At 42.0% G+C, this 17,061-nt stretch overlaps 2 protein-coding genes across 2 annotated transcripts; one reads left to right on the forward strand and one right to left on the reverse strand.

The window, feature by feature from the left end:
* Nucleotides 1-4,213: 4,213 nt before the first annotated feature.
* Nucleotides 4,214-12,610, forward strand: slc1a5 (solute carrier family 1 member 5). The gene is made up of 8 exons (XM_084950739.1): nt 4,214-4,895; nt 8,793-8,835; nt 8,974-9,042; nt 9,175-9,341; nt 9,717-9,950; nt 10,071-10,265; nt 10,450-10,584; nt 10,710-12,610. The coding sequence occupies exons 1-8, from the start codon at nt 4,360-4,362 to the stop codon at nt 10,912-10,914; spliced, it is 1,584 nt and encodes a 527-aa protein (XP_084806865.1). The 5' UTR covers nt 4,214-4,359; the 3' UTR covers nt 10,915-12,610.
* Nucleotides 12,611-13,242: 632 nt separating this feature from the next.
* Nucleotides 13,243-16,985, reverse strand: fkrp (fukutin related protein). The gene is made up of 2 exons (XM_084950738.1): nt 16,587-16,985; nt 13,243-16,327 (listed from the first exon to the last, which is right to left on the reverse strand). Exon 2 carries the CDS (start codon nt 16,212-16,214, stop codon nt 14,625-14,627), a length of 1,590 nt encoding a protein of 529 aa, XP_084806864.1. The 5' UTR covers nt 16,215-16,327; nt 16,587-16,985; the 3' UTR covers nt 13,243-14,624.
* Between the last annotated feature and the right edge of the window lie 76 nt (nt 16,986-17,061).

A 17,061-nucleotide genomic window follows, 5' to 3' on the forward strand; every position in this document is an offset into this window, starting at 1 on the left:
TGCGCAGCACAAATCTGTAAATAAGTTTGGGAGGCCCCTTCTGATCACAGAAGGCTTTAAGAGATCAGACAGGCTTTAGGGGGCCCTCTCATCACTTTTGGGCTGCAGGGACAGTAGTGACAGCGAATCTACACATGGCACATGGATAAGGAGCTTTTTTGTAAAGAAAGTTTGCTTTGCAGTACTGTGAGGCTGGGCTTTGTGAAAGCAGTGCTTTGAGCCAAAATCTAATGTAGAACATGCACGCTGTTGAAAGTGTACAATCCTGAGGGTGACAGTCGAGATAATGTTTCACTAAAAACCACAACTTCAGTTTTCTTTGACATTTGGGTATAAAATGCACACTTCACTTTTTTTCTCACATAATACTAAATGTAGAACTGTTCAGGAGTCAGGATCAAAGTGCCATTTCAAGAGTGTTTTGTATCGCTGCGCACACACAGTGTATGATTGAACAGCACACATCACTTATCACAAAGCAAGAAGCGTAAATGTTTGCTTCATAAACGTTATGTTCTAGCAAACTGAGTTCGAGCCTAATGGCCTAATGGCATGGCTTTCCCCATCTCACTCTCTTCTTGGTTCCTTTTTTCAAGTTTACCATAGTTTGCATGAGTATCATTCCTCAGCCTCTTTGAATATTCAGTCATGAAATTTCCCCTCAAGGGGTCTTAGTGGGGGAAAAAAAAAGATATTATTTCCAGACTTTTCCTCTGTCCAACATTCCTTCTAGAGAAACATCCTGGAATCATGACTCTGCACCTTATCATAACTCAGTACCTTTCACCATGAGTCAACACTTTGTCGATTATTTAGTTTGTGGACAACTACTCTTAATTTTGTATTTATTTATTTTTCTTGTTTGAAAAACAGCGTGGAATGAGTGGAAGTGTTTTCATACTTCACCCTGATCCTGACTGCAGCAGACCAGGATAAAAGATAGGGCATTGCTGCACTGACACATTCAGGTGGAGGGGTATCAAGTTTCCTTTCAGCCTTTCTCATTTCTTTTCTCCCAGTCTCTCACTTGCTCTTCTCACGATACTTGAGACAGCAACGTTTTGTTGTTCACGTCCCCATTTCATAGGTCACATGAATTGCCCCCGTTTGTGCGCCGTGTCCTTATTCAGGCTTGATTATCAAGCATCAAACTGTAGAAAAAGAGGGAACTAAACCTCGGGCCAGATGCCACGTGATGATAAATGCTAATGTTTACAGCTGAGGTGGTGCTGAATTTGCCATGTTCACTGCCTTGGTTTAACGTGTCAGTGTTAAAGACATTTAGATTCAGGTTTTCTGGACATATCATAACATATTTATTCCAATTTCTTTAAAAAAATAAATAAAACCTCATCTCCAAGTTAAGTCAGTTACAACTACAAAAAGGGCAAAGTAAACACTCTTGGGCTCAATGAATATAAAAAAAAAACACTTAGTGCAATTTTAAAATGCCAAAGGAAGCCTTATCCTTATCACAAGACTGACTGAGATCTATAAAAAAAAACCCTCTCCAACAAATATTTACTAACTTAAGTGCTGCCTAATAAAAGTCTTATATAAGACTTATAACAACGAGCCAAGGACATCGGTGTTATTGAACCTGTTCGAACAACTCTCAAGTACAACTTTACTGACACACAGCTGTACGACAAAATGCTACATCCACCCATCAAATTTCGGTCTTCTTTGAAGACTTTCTCTACTTTCTTTATGTGGTCGGAGGGTAGTGAGTCAGTTAAAAACTCCAAAGTTGAACTAATAACTCTCACCCATACATGTGTTATCATAGCATTGCTGTTGTTTTTGCTCTGAAATATGTGCATTTAGAAGTCAGACACTTAAGTTTTAATATATTAAATAACAGCAGAAACTCATCTTCACAGCGTGTGCATTGTGTGTTATTATAGATGGGGCCTTCTCAGCTCTTGTGCACTAGCTGGCTTAGCCATTGAAGTTGTCCTTTCTCACAGGGTAATGCACTTTTCACAGAATCACGGTGTGAATGATTGAATTCCTTCAATCATTCACACAGTCAGGGGGAACAAAGCCTAAGCTTTAGATAACAAACTTGGCTTGTAGAGCACAGCTTCCTGCCAGTCTGAGATCTGGTCCTGTGGGCATTATTTGGTGTTAAAGGTGTTTTTCCCACAAATTTCAGCCAGTGGGAGTCTTTAAAAAAAAGCACTTGAATTGTAGTTTGACTGTAAGCTATCCTCAGTATGTCCTGAACACTGACACATAAATTATAAGCAATCAGACTGTAGGCCTCTGTGGCCCAGACAATGAGTCTGTCTCTTATTACATCTTTGTGCACACTTAGCCAATGATTGGAAGTCAGGATACTAACATTTCATGGATGTTTTAAGCCTTTATTTTAGTTGCTTTCTTACTCAACACTGTATTACTCACTTTCATTCTTAACTGCTGTCAACACATTTCCAAGAAAAACACACGGCCCGTTGCTTCACAGTCATTCTCTCATCACTACAACTGGGTGAGAAACAGTTTGCAAAGAACATACTGCTCCTCAGTGGCCATTCTTTGCCATCCAGACACGCCAGATGTCAGATTAATGTTATTACTGTACTTGTCGTTCCACGTGCGTTACCCGTTCATGATCTAAGAGGTTTCTTCTTCGTTGATTTGTGACTTGGGGAGAAAGCAAATAAACCCGCAGAGGAGGGAGGTCACATCAAAGCCCCAGTGGCTTCCTCCACAGCTGTAGAGACGAACCCTGGTGGCTTCCTCCACAGCTGTAGAGACGAACCCTGTACCTCTCCTCCGCTAATGTGCCCTAGTTTAACTGCTGTTCTAATGAAAAGAGGTAATCTGGGAAGGGATTAAAGCTGACAGATATTCCAGTGGCTCTGCATCATTTTTAAATGTGCCACACCCTTATTTAAGAGCCCCAATACAAAGTAAATGTAAATAGTTGTATTCACTGAAAGTTGGAGACTTGAAACTGTATCGTCACACGTGGTTGCCACTTTCAGCCATGCACTCAATGGAAGTGTTGTGATGTCACTGCATGATGCAATATATGTTGCTTGTTTCAATCTAGTGACCACCACACATCATAAAAGCATCTCATTATATCCTTATGAAGGAAATTCTGAGTAAAACATAAAAGGTGTAGGTTGAAGGTTTATATACATATAGACACCATACACTATGACAACAATCAGCATTGCATGTTGACTTCGGTGTGGGGTGGGGGGCGCCCTAAGTATATTCTTTATTCTTTCTTTCTTTTATTAATGTCATGGAACATGTCCCTGTTAAAACATGCCAAAATCTACGTCAATATAAAAAAGCAAGAACATTTTCTTTGTTGATGTGTGACTTGATGAATGCAGCAGGCTCCACACCCTGTACCTCTCGTCAGCTCATGTGATCTAGTTGTTTAACTGATGAAAGGTAGTAATCTAGGAAGAGAGCTGGCAAATATTCCTGTAGCACTGCATCATTTTGAGTGTACCACACCTTTAATTAAGAAACCCATTATAAAGTTAATTTAGACCTTTTTTATTTATTTGATAAAAGTTGGACACTTTTCAAAGACTTTTCAACGTCTTTTGCACGTGGTTGTAACTTTCAGTTCAGGTGGTTAGGGGAAATTTTTATGCTGTCTTGCTTTTAACAACGCGTGACGCAATGATCGCCTCTTGTTTCAGGGTAGTGAAGACATCAAGCATAAAGGGCATTGCTGCTACATCAGTGACTTTTTTTTTTTTTATATGTTTCCATCCAAAAACGCTGTTTTTCTCAACCGTTCAACCAGAAGTCATCACAGTGAAGAAAGATTTGCCCTTACATCTTTATAACTGTTGGCAAACACATGTTTCATTTTGGTCATTATTAACAGTATTTTAAAAAATAACAATCAAAAATTGCCAATAATTACATGAAAGAAAAGTAAATTAAATTAAAGCTGTACGGTGAAGCTCTATATGGATATAGATTTGAGCAGTCTACACACTCCACGTGGTAGTAGAGGTCTTTGAGGCAGCAAATGTAGTATAAATTAATCTCATATAATATCTGCACTCTGTGACCTAAAGGCTTAAAAGAAAAGCATTTTGATGTGAATAAAATGCGAGAAAAAATACGAAAATTCGGTATTTCCTTTTTATAATGAATTTTGCAGCCTTGGTTAGACACGCCCAGATTGCTAAGAGGTGGGCGTGGAATACTTCCCGGTAGATAAGAACCCACGCGGACCTCAAGCGACATTCACTAATCGCAGGAGGAAATTTGTATGCTGTTGCCTTAATTTTAGAAAGGTCTCCTGCCACGTTGCTGCTAGTTTTCAGACACGTTTTCCTTCGTTAAGTTTTAGGGGAAGTTTAAACGCGCGTCATGGCCTCGACGGTAGACATGATAGAGAGCAGGAAGGAATCCAACGGTGAGGCTCACCTCGACGAGCCCATGCCCAACGGGCTGGACATCCCCAAGAAGAGCACCCCGGAGACGTTGTCTCAGCGCGTGCTGAGGATCGTCAAGGCCAACCTGCTGGTGATTCTCACCGTGGCCGGGGTTATCGTTGGTGTTTTTATTGGACTTGGTGTGCGTAATGTAACACTAACGAGAACCCAGGTGATTTACATCGGCTTCCCAGGTGAGATTCTCATCCGGTTGCTGAAGATGATCATTATTCCTCTAGTGGTCTGCAGCCTGGTGTCTGGAGCGGCCAGCATCGACCCCAAAGCCCTGGGCAAACTCGGCGGCTTGGCTATGCTCTTTTTCCTGATCACCACCTTGATTGCGTCCTCGATTGGGGTCGTGATGGCTTTCATCATATCGCCGGGGTCTGTGTCCGTCAACAAGCCGGCCTACTTGGAAGAAGACGTGCCTGCGCATAAAGAAATTATAGACTCCTTCTTAGATTTGATAAGGTAAGCGAAACCCTAACTCTTGCTCACACACAGTCAGTCTACATACTTTCAAAAAAAGTCGTTAAACCTTCACATGTTATTAGGCCTGTATGTAATGACGCGCGTAGGACGCTCCAAAGATCTAATAATAGTAGCCAAGTTACAGAGTAACCTGTTGTACGTGTAGCACTACTTGTAAGAACCAGATCGGGCACATGTCTTATTAGTTGTCCACTACAGCCGGACAATGCAGTGCTGTAATGCCAACAAATGGTTGCATCAGCTGTGTCCTCGCTGAGGGTTAACTCCCCGGCACAGTCCTGTTGTCCCTTTTCGGGCGCTTTATAAAAAAAATGAAAAGAGTTTATTTTGTGTTAGAGTTTTTTTTTTTTTTTTTTTCTTTCCAGGACAACTAAACCCATACACTGACTTATTTGGTAATATTCCACATCTTGTCCAGTGTGACGTTTACACGTGGAATCAGAAGACGTGCGTGAAACTTGTCCCTAATCGCAACTGTGGTTCAAACACTTCCTGCTGGGGGCTCACGTTTGTACTGCTGCTACACGTGTTTTATCTTTAGTCTGACTCGATTTACGCTTACGCTCACAGGTTTTCTGTTCGCAACTTTTGTCAAAGTTTACTTTGAAACACATACCACCGAACATGGCGCAATGCCGTTTAAACTTGTTGAACTTGTTAAGTAAAAATGACTTCCGTCTGTAGGTACCCATGCGCCCCCACCCGCCCGACATTTTTATTTTTTAAATCAATGCGTCATATTCACAGGGCATTCATGAAGCATGTGTCACCTCTATGGTGTGGGTGAGGGGACACCAGGAAGCATCTATGACCATTGTACACAAACAACTGCGTCAGAAGGAAATGTTCCACGTCATCTAAATAACTATTACATGTTCCTATTGATGTTGGTCCACTGTGCACGCTTCCCCTGTACCTGCTGTGTTTTCGTCTGACACTAATTGGGGGTGAGGGCTTTTCTTACATGTCAACAGCAATTCAGTAGAAGCTTAGTTTTTCTATTTTTTTTTTTTTTTATTCTAAAGACATAACTACACAGCATGATGCAACAGCATAGTTTGAAATAAAGTACAGTGTCAGTGTTTCCCATCACAGAGGTTAAAAACGTGTTTAGAGTATAAACAAGAAGACTTTGGGATTACTGTTTGGATCTGTAATCTGAACCACGAATCATGTTAAGCTTATTTGGGTTGCCTCAAATAGATGAGATGGAACACAGACAGTATTAACACACCTGTAAGAGTCTGTTTACATCCAGTCTTAATAATGCTTGCAACTATTGCATCATTATTCCTGGTTAGTTTGACTGGTCTGTTCATGGTTTGCTCAGTCTGGCGCTCGGTGAATCATGGAATTGTGCGCTATGAAAACCAGAATATTCCACTCGCCACCCACCCCTTGCATCGTGACTTAGCCTTGGCAACACATCCATAAAACAGTCCTTGTGCCCTGATGGAGATTAACATTTTTACCTGACGTTAATTAGGACGTTACATAACGTGGGGGTGGGAGGTAAAGACAAGAGATGATAAATATGAAACAAGGGTAATGTTTGTCTTGTATTGGACACATGCCACCGTTCCACGTGCACGCACATTATCCCAATAGACGACCCGTGCCTCTCATTAGCGCGAGCCTGGTCAGCCGGTGTCCTGGTTACTTTTGACAACAAAGGCAGCATGGAACTTACTGGGTGGAACTGACTGAAGAGCTGTTTATTAAAGCGCAATAATGGCCTGGTCATTGTTTGCAGACGCACACTCATACGAAACAGAGCAGGGGAAAAAAAGACAACACACCAGCCTGAGAACAAATATGGTTGCAGCCACTCCTACACATCCTTGTTGACATATCTTATCAGTTGCAATTTTTTTTTCCTTTTGACCTACAAAACCTGCGGGTGATGGCTATCATTCTGTGAAGCTAGAACACGTTTTTGTTTTGTTTTTTTTCTTAGAAGATCTTCATATAACTAAGTTTGCTATCTTTGTCACCCTGTCCTTAGCTGTCAAGAGCTCAACAGGCCTTTGAGATGCTGGGTTTCATTCCCATTCTTTAGAACCATAATCTATTTTTCAGCTTTTAAGTGTTTCATCCGTTTGTCCACCTTATTAAGCACCCGAAGTTTCTGTTGTTGGGTTTGATACTAAACGTGTACCATTTTCCCAAAGCAGCTGAGGGATGGTGTAACAGGATGGTGTCAAGACGTCAGAAGATCTGAGCACAAACAATTGTCCGTTTGACATAAGAGACCCACCTGCCTAATAGGCATGTGATGGCCCATTGTTTTCATACCAACATTCCAGTTAAACAATAAAATCAAGTTTATTTACATTCAAGTCGCGAGTTCACCTCAGAGTGAACAGTTTCGAATGAGCATGGCATCCACATGTAGACTTGATTAGGATAAGGCGGAAAAAACGAAACATTGTGTTCTTTTTGTTTTAAATTTCATTAGCACTGCGGTTTGTACCTGTGCCAAGAATAGGGGCGATCGTGGCTCAAGAGTTGGGAGTTCGCCTTGTAATCGGAAGGTTGCCGGTTCGAGCCCCGGCTTGGACAGTCTCGGTCGTTGTGTCCTTGGGCAAGACACTTCACCCGTTGCCTACTGGTGGTGGTCAGAGGGCCCGGTGGCGCCAGTGTCCGGCAGCCTCGCCTCTGTCAGTGCGCCCCAGGGTGGCTGTGGCTACAATGTAGCTTGCCATCACCAGTGTGTGAATGGGTGGATGACTGGATATGTAAAGCGCTTTGGGGTCCTTAGGGACTAGTAAAGCGCTATATAAATACAGGCCATTTACCAATAAGTAACCACAGCAGAGAACAAGGAAGTGGAAGTGTACAAGTGAGTCACGCTTGTACTCGGGATTGCCATCTCTGTGCAAATTTAGTGTACGCGTACATATAGTCAGGAGTCCTGCCTCCCATTAATACTATACAAGGATGTGATGGCATGTGAATTCTAACAATGCTTGAAGTCTGGATTCTCTTTAGATTCTACACACAGATTATTATGCTGATCACTTTTGTGCTGATGAAACATTAAATACTTAAGCCTCTTTCCTCTCGTCATCTTACTACACTCAGACTAGCCAATCCATTTGAATATCCAAATGGTGTGAAAGCTTAGCAGCCGTTTAGTCTCTTTTCACGGCTGTTTGTGACGCAGCCGGTTTTCTAGTTCTGCCACGTCATGCAGTCACATGATCCTTAAGCTTGAAGCACTGCAGCGCCAGTGGAAGGGACTGAATGACCGGAAAGCGGTTGAGGAGTTAATGCCTTATTACTCTAAATCTGTTGCAGACAGCTGAGCACAGGGGTAACAGGTGCACTTTGGGTTTTTCGTGTGTTCTTGGGAAATTTAATACGCAGCTGTACCTACTCTGTGGAAGCCAGTGTGTATGCATGCACTCGTTAGCAGGTGATGGATAAGGTCACAGCAACACGGGGGGAAAAACCGAGATTAACAGTTAAATTCTCTGAGCTGTTTTTTACATGGCGAGCCTCGGGCTTCTCTCTGTTTGAGCACTGATAATTTGAAGAGATAGCATTTGTGCTTTCTATGTCACAGGATCAGTAGCAGTATTGCTCTATAGTTAGCTGAAACTCAGTAATGAGTCAAAGCAGGTCAGCCTGTGGTTTTTAAATTAAATTTCCAAGCAGCACATGTGACATTACTCAGTGTTACTATTCTGTGCTTTTTAAAAAAGAAATAAAATGTATTTTGAGAACAAACCCAAACAACCAAACCTGTTTTCTGCACTTTAGTTCCCAAACCTGTCATTTCTCTGCTCTCTATCACAGCCAGTAATCCACTTCACACTGAGCACAAGGATTTGAATGTGTTGTATTTTATTATTATTATTTTTTTATCCACAGAAACATCTTTCCCTCCAACCTCGTGTCTGCTGCTTTTCAGTCTGTAAGTATTGGATTTGAATTTTTTGGGTTGTTTTTTTTTACATAGTCATTCCACTGAATTGTGTAACAGAACTATGACGATAAGCTGATTATGTCCTAATTAGTCTACTAAACTAGCAATTTCTTGCCTCCTGTACAGTATGCGACCTCCTACAAGCTGATGAAAAAGAATGGCACCGATGGAATCACCAATATCACGGTGGAGAATGTGAGCAGAGTGACTGGCTGGAAAATGAAATATAAATACACTCCAAAACTACTTGACTGTATTCTTAAACTGAGGGCTGAATAAATGTGTTTTCTTACTCAGTTTTTTGTTTTTAACATGTGTGCTTTTCAGGTGCCTTTTGGAACAGACCAGGATGGCATGAATATTCTTGGTCTCGTAGTGTTTGCCATCGTGTTTGGGGTGGCTTTGCGGAAGCTCGGAGAGGAAGGAGAGATCCTGATCAAGTTCTTTAACGCCTTCAACGAGGCCACCATGGTGCTGGTGTCCTGGATCATGTGGTAAGGACACCTGGATGCTTTTTGGGTTGGGAAGGAATAAAAGAACAGAAAATGTTCACGTGTGAAGGGCAAAATATTCAGCTACAGCAAAGTGTTTTTTTTTTAAAGAGGACCACGCTGCTGTTTTGAACCTGCTATTTGAATGAATAGAAGCATCTGCATCCTGCAACTACTGTGCATGTGCAGTTGCATAACATTATGGCTTTATTAAAGGCTTGATTCGCAAAATATTAAAAAACATTTTGTTACATTTCTGGCTGGAGTTGTGTATTTAATGGACAGATATGAGAGGAATACTGATCTTTTAATCTTTAAGTGTGCTTTTATCCAGAAGTGCTCTGTATCAGAAACTTAAACTCGTCTCTTCCCTTGCAGGTATGCCCCAATCGGTATCATGTTCCTTGTAGCTGGGAAGATTGTGGAAATGGAAGATGTTGCAAGCCTGTTTGCCAGTTTGGGAAAATATATAGCCTGCTGCCTCATTGGACATGCTATCCATGGAGCACTTGTGTTGCCAGGCATCTACTTTATCATTACAAGGAAGAACCCTTACACCTTCCTCTGGGGGATATTCACGGCTTTAGCCACAGCCTTTGGAACAAGCTCCAGGTAATAAACGTGACTCTCCGGTTGTTAAATACTGAATGACTTCGATTTCTCTCTTCTAAAGCAACAGTGTATCTATACATCCTTTCTGCACGCTCACGGCCATCGTTTCTTGCTTCTTAGCTCTGCCACGCTGCCTCTCATGATGAAGTGCGTGGAGGAAAAGAATGGCGTATCCAAGCACATCAGCCGCTTCATCCTGCCCATTGGAGCGACGGTCAACATGGACGGTGCAGCTCTCTTTCAGTGCGTGGCCGCAGTTTTCATTGCACAGCTGAACGACGTTTCCCTTAACTTCATCCAAGTCATTACCATCCTGTAAGTCCCAAAGCCACCAAAACACACCTTCAGTTAGACAGTGACATGTAATACTAAATCAATTGTACCACTGGCTTACTTATCAAACAGTTGCCTAATAATAGAGGCGATTTCACAGTGTCTTTTATAATCATGACAATAGATTTGTGTCTAACTGCTACTGTCCATGCTTTTTGTACTTTAGTGTTACAGCTACAGCATCCAGCGTTGGAGCAGCGGGAATTCCTGCAGGCGGTGTTTTGACTTTAGCTATTATCCTGGAGGCAGTAGGACTCCCCACCAGCGACATCTCTCTTATCCTGGCTGTTGACTGGCTTGTGTGAGTATACAAACTTTGGACGATGTTTACCGTGATGCCCTCGATTTACAATAATGTAGGGCACACAGCTGGCTGTAAATACCCTGACATTAAAATGGCGTGCCATCTGTTTTGTCTTCCTTCAGTGATCGTACCTGCACGGTGCTCAATGTGGAGGGTGACGCTTTCGGCGCGGGGATCTTGCAGTTCTTTGTGGACAGAGATGCCAAACGAAACGGAGCAGAGCTGAGCGAGGTCCGGCTGGAGTCCGCCCCCGAGAGCTCGCCGCTCATTAGTAAACGAAGCGATGCTCAGAAATCAGGGTCTGGTGAAAAAGAGTCAAGTATGTAATGCGACTGTTGACATTTTCAAGGACTCCTGGCTCAGTTCTGATACGTGTTTGATATTGTGGGGGGGAAAAAAGAAAACTGAGCATCAAGCCCCTCATTTCCGTTGTCTGCTCTGAAGAAAAGAGTATAGAGAGAGACTGGACAATGTCTTTGACTTCAACACTTTTCTGGAGGGGTAGCTGAAAACACACATGGGGCGCATTTAGTGACCTTTTCAAGATTTTTGTTTTGTTTGTGGGTGAGACTGTATTGTACACTAGACCGGCTGCTTTAACTCCTGTGTGTGTGTGTGTGTGTGTGTGTGTGTGTGTGTGTGTGTGTGTGTGTGTGTGTGTGTGTGTGTGTGTGTGTGTGTGTGTGTGTGTGTGTGTGTGTGTGTGTGTGTGTGTGTGTTACTAGCGAGTAAAAACCCACAAAAGCTGGACCAATGAATTTCAAGACCTAATAGGCATGTTAAATATATAATATAATGGCGGAGCTTAAGTTACATGAATGCACTGGTCTGTCACTAAAGTTTTGCCCCATTTAATTTGTGTTATTGAACCTGCGTCTTAGCAAACACTCCACGGGACAACAGAAAAAGCCTCTGACTTTATCAGTAGAGGACCTCCATACTGTTCACTGTGTAATTATTGGAAGTTGTCAACTTTAAACATGTTTTGGCTACTTTCATGCAGAATTCATCCAGTGATGTTTTAAACTGCAAGTACTTTGTATTTGAGTTTAAGTGCATTCTTTATACTCTGCATGGAAGTAGCTGTGACAAAATGCAGTTGTTGTTTTTTTTGTTTGTTTTGTTTTTATTTATACATATTTTTTAAAAATTTGTTTTGGTGGAAGCATCTGTTAGTCTTTTAGTGTGTTTACGGTTATTATGTGAAATGACCTTCTCACCGTGAGGGGATGAAACGGCAATGAATCTGTCCTAGAGCCTCAGTTCGTCTTCTGAAACACACCAAATGAAAACACGTCCTCAGTAATCACCCAAAGTTGAATGAAGGCCTCTTTGCTCATGGACCTGCAATATGTAATAAAATGGGCGCATGTGGAGAAAAATGCTGCCATCACCAACACATCCTCAGGTTTTGACTTTGGCTACAAGACTTTCCTCTGCGTGCGCCTTAAAATACTCCAGGACCAAAAGTTAAATAGACTCTGCAACAGAATTCTAGTCACACTCTTGCTTTGGTCTGCTTTGCTCTTGTGCAGGTACAAGTGGTTTAACACACACTATGCAACAGTGACTGTTTGATGTTATATGTCATATATGAGCAACTAACTTCCTTACACTACAAGGATGTCTCTATTTTATGAGAATGAGATGTGTACACACCTAAATAACTTTGGTAAAGGGAGAATCTCATAATCTGTCTTGGCTATCATGGGCGTAAATGTGGAGTAATAGCCGGGTGGCCTCCACCCAACCAAGAATTTCTGGTAGGCATTTGTAAATGTATTTCTTTAAGCTCCAAAGACATTTGTAGTATTTAACTTTGTAAATGCTAGTAATTCCAAACTTTCTTTTTCCAGATTCAACTCTTGGCAACTTGTTGGATTTGGATATTTTTATTTATCACAATCTCTTCTATTTGGTGTGAGCTACAGTTTTAAATATATTTTATGAGATGCTTCTTTAAAAAACAAAAAAAAAACAAATGTTTATATCAGTGGGGTAGACTTAAGGCTCTGGAGAGAAGTTGTTAGATCATAGATACTAAAGAGATACTGTCTGGGGTTGGGGTATGGCGATGTATCCAAGAGAACAATGCAAGTCCGGCTGGCCGGGAACTGAACCTCTTCCCTAATAAACGCTTGGCTATTGAAGTACCCAGACACTTTTTAAATGGATGAAAGTAATATAGCACAATAGTATATCTTTTGCATCCATATCAATTGTTAATCAATATCTTATATAGACATGAGTAGGGCAAATACTGTTAAATCCAAAACCAGATATTTTTTAAACCCGCTTTCTTAGCCTTCTCATTACATTAGCTTTACAGAATTTTACATGACAATCATTTAACTGCAACCTTGAGGTCTTAGCATTTCTTATGTCATAAGAAAATTCTTTATTTTTTTCTGTTCCTTTTGTGGTGCAAGATTACTTCCTGAACTCTTCCATTATGTGGCTTGATCATGGTTTGGTTTGTTTGTTTAAAGTGGGCTATGGTTGTAAAATAACTTATTGTCTGAATGTACTGTCAGCAAATTTTCAGCAATAAATGTTTTTTTTATATATATAAATAAGAGGATGTGGCTTTTTGTGGACAAACCCTGTTTTTAACTCTTACTGCAGAGACTAATCAGAAGCACACAGTAAAACAAATCAGAAAAGACACAAAATACTTTGTCTTTATGTTTAGAGACGGTAAAATAATGCAGCCTCCCACTGATACATAAGTCTGGGCACATTAACCAGGCCATATATGAATACTAGAAGCAAAAAAACAATATAAACACACCTCTAGGGACACAATATGTAGAGCAACAACATGGGAGAGGCTTGATTGTAATGCTAGTTTGCATCACACGTTGGGTTTGTGATGAACACGTGAGCCGTGTTCCTGTAGAGTTGCATTCCTGCCTCTTGTGAAACACTCCACCCCTTTGGTCGTCACAACAACAGCACTTGGCGTTAATTAGTTGTGTTGCGCCATCTAGTGGCAACAGCTATTTACAAAATACATGAAACTGTTATTCTTTTATTGTAGAAGTACATGAAATGATGTGACACCCTAGTACATTAGATACAGGAAAAACTACAGGAATCATGTGGCAACCAGGGGAACTGAGTAGTATACTGAATTAAATTTCCTTTTCATAATATTTATAAATATGTAATTATTTACTTGAATTCTAAGGCCTGGTAGAGCAATCGTCCATAACAGCATGAATAACACAGGTGTGCTTCTCATTTCATTCGATGGAAGTCTGCTCAGCTGCAGTTACCAGCTGGCTCTACCACAAACTAACATTCACTCATAAACTGAGACGTGCAAAACAAGGCAACAGAGTTCAAAAATCATAAAATACCTGTTAGGCTAAAGCCGCTTATTTAACACACATACGTCTGTATAATACCTTAAATCCTGCTTAAGATAAAATACATTTTAGTTTTTAAAAAATCGTTTTTTTTTTCCAATTATCTACTTTTTTTTTTTTTAAATTACAGCAGTAGTAGTTCAATGTTTCTGTACAACACATACACACCACAGCCTTATGTCAGTACACTAGTGTATGGATTTAAACTTTTCAAGTGTGCCTTTCAAACAAAACGCTACCGCTCAGGCAAATAAATAACGTGTGTTCAACATTAGACTTTACATCCGAACCACAGGAAGAACAATCTAAGCATGCAATACACAGTCTTCTGATACACATGTGGTGAAGGTAACAGTAAATGCAGTTGTTTTGGCACCATATTAAATCTTTTTTCACACGTGACCTCCAGAAAATGTTGAGATGATTAGATGTGGATGTCACACAGACAAGAGGTACTCGACCATTTACGGTCAGATAAGACTGTGTCGGACATTTGTGCTCTCACGTGAATCTCAGTTTGGTAATGTCTCAAAGCATTCAGGGCTGCAGTGCATGTGTGTAAAAGGCTTTACTTTCCAGGCATTATCTTTCACAGACAATTATTTGAGGCAAGATTTTCTTTGTATGTAGGTAAACCTAAATGGGTCTGTAGCCCTCCGCTACGACTCATAATTTGCTTCTGTCCAGTCTCTTTTTTGCAGGGTTGGGATACTGGGGGTTCTCAATCGCCCCCTCTCCAAATTTAAGTTCCAAAAAGGCTCTGTGGTTGTTAGGGCCATAGGCAGTGATGCCAGCAAAAGGCATGGGTACCAGTGGCTGCAAGAAGTGTTCTGGGAACTCAACATCTTGTTTATGTTCAGTCCACGTATCTTTGGTCATGACGCCATTACGTGGATAGAACGGCCACAGGTCAACGTGCAGGTGGTTAGCCTCACTGTACTGGACCCTGTAAAAGTCTCCTTCCACCGCACGCTCCCACACGTAGCCATTAGCATCCACCAGAGAGCCCGAGTCCAGGTTCTTTAAATGATCGCAGTTGGGTACATCCTCCAGATAGATACCAAGGTCTACATCATAGTCCCATGGGATGATATCTTGATGGCGAACGGCGCCCAACAGAGTACCTCCCTCTAGCCAGTAGCGCACACCTGAGCGCTCCAAGATATTGACGACATACTTGGTGGTTTCCCTGAGTGCTCGCAGACAGCAGGGAGGTGTCCAGCGGTCCAGATAAAGATAGTCTGGAGTGTCATCCTGCACAGTGCCAAAGCAGCGTGGTGTCTCTTTGCTGCAGCCGTACCACTGTTCCCTCCCATCAGGCAGCAGAAGACGCTTCAGACCGAAGCTCCTCATTAGCTTCCCCGTGGCCTCCTTCAGTCGAGTGTCAGCCTTCCACTGGTTGTGAGCAGAGCTGAAGAGAGGCCGATGGTTTGCAGAGAAACAGGGGCCTTCCAGGAGTTTGACCTTCCAGCCTCTCAAAGAAGTCTGGATAAAGAGTGAAGAGAAGAGAGGCCGTCCAAGAGGGACAGAGAGGTTAAAAAGATCCTCAGTCCGAACGAGTACGACTGCATCTCCCTGTAAAGCTGTACATACACTCCCACTGCTCCCTGATGCAGCTGTTGAATAGATAGCTGTCCACTCTCTGAGGTTCACCCGCAAGTGGAGACACTGCACAGCAGATCGAGCCAATACGGGTGCAGCTACTAACCTCACAGGCCCTCCACCCTCTCCTTCCAACTCTCTAATTAACCTCTCAATAGCCCTTGGTTGCTCCAGCTCCACTCCATCAGGCACTAGCAGCACAAACTCTGTTTGCACATGAAACTCAGGCCTGTGAGCTTGTGGTGGTTGGTCTGGGCTGGGGGAGAGGATAAGAAGCCGAGCACCCTCCGGAAGCACCAGTGGAGGGTACGGTGATGTGTCAGCTACAGCCAGGAAGGGAAGCTCTGGCCTCTGGTGAAGGAAGGAATTAGCCACATCCCCAACATAGTTTTCAAAATGTTCAAATTCCCGAAGTAGAACAGTTACACGTGGGCCTCGACTGTGTCCCTCCACTCCAACCACTCCAGGCTCACCTCCAGCTCCTGCAAGTAACCCTCCGAGACCAGAGGCTGGTAGGGCAGCCCTTCTTGTGCCCCTGCCAAGTTCTTTCCTCTTCTCCATCATTTGCTGCTGGGCTCGGGACACATAATAGAGAATGAGGAGGTTGAGGATGATGGCAATAGTTAACAAGCCCTGACAGAAACTGATCCGCATGGCAACTAATATTTCCTTTGCAGTTTATTTCAGGAGAATAACTTAAGTTTGAATCAAGAAATCCAGTGGCTGGTCTCGGACCCCCATCAGTGTAACAGAGAGTCGCATACAACCTGTAAATGACAGAAAAATGTTGTGTTTTGGTTCCAATACCACAGGCTTACGTATAAATATAATGTATTGACCTGCATATGTACATCACAATTTGCACACAGGATATTTAATTTAAGCAAAGTAGTCAGTGAATGACCCAAGCCATAATCGCATTCTTGTGGAACTAGGACATGATTGCTCCATGACAGGTTTTCTTTTATAAATAAAATGTTGCTAGTTGCATTAGAAATGAATGAAAATAGGATAGTAGCAACTCACCTTCATCTGAATGTATCTGTTTTATTTCATATAAGACAATCGTTTGCAGGGCCATCATATCATTCAGAAGTTAAAAGAGGCTTTACCAACGTTAAGCCAATTATGCCCGTTATGCTCGCTATATGTGGATTTCGTGATGATCTTTTTGAGCTGGTAGCGTAGTAGCTACCGAGGTTGAATCGGCAGCAGCAAACACAGATATTAACTTGAGTTTAGCTCATATTTGTACGGCTGTGGAAGAAATAGTCTCCAATATTTTTTGGAAGAATCTCACACTTAATGATCAAAAGAATATATCAAAAGCGCAAGGCTTAACACGATCCCAAACAAGAAACCCAGCTGCACGAATTTAGCATTAAGCTATCACATTGTTGCCCGCAGCAACAGGACAACTTCCGGTTGAAATCCTTCAGAATAAAGCCATTGTAGGGGGTGTCCAAATCTGGACCAATCTATGAATCTATTTAATGAAAGG

Source organism: Perissodus microlepis, chromosome 14 (assembly GCF_051167445.1).
Source record: "Perissodus microlepis isolate ML-2025 ecotype Zambia chromosome 14, ASM5116744v1, whole genome shotgun sequence".
NCBI classification, from domain to species: Eukaryota; Metazoa; Chordata; class Actinopteri; order Cichliformes; family Cichlidae; genus Perissodus; species Perissodus microlepis.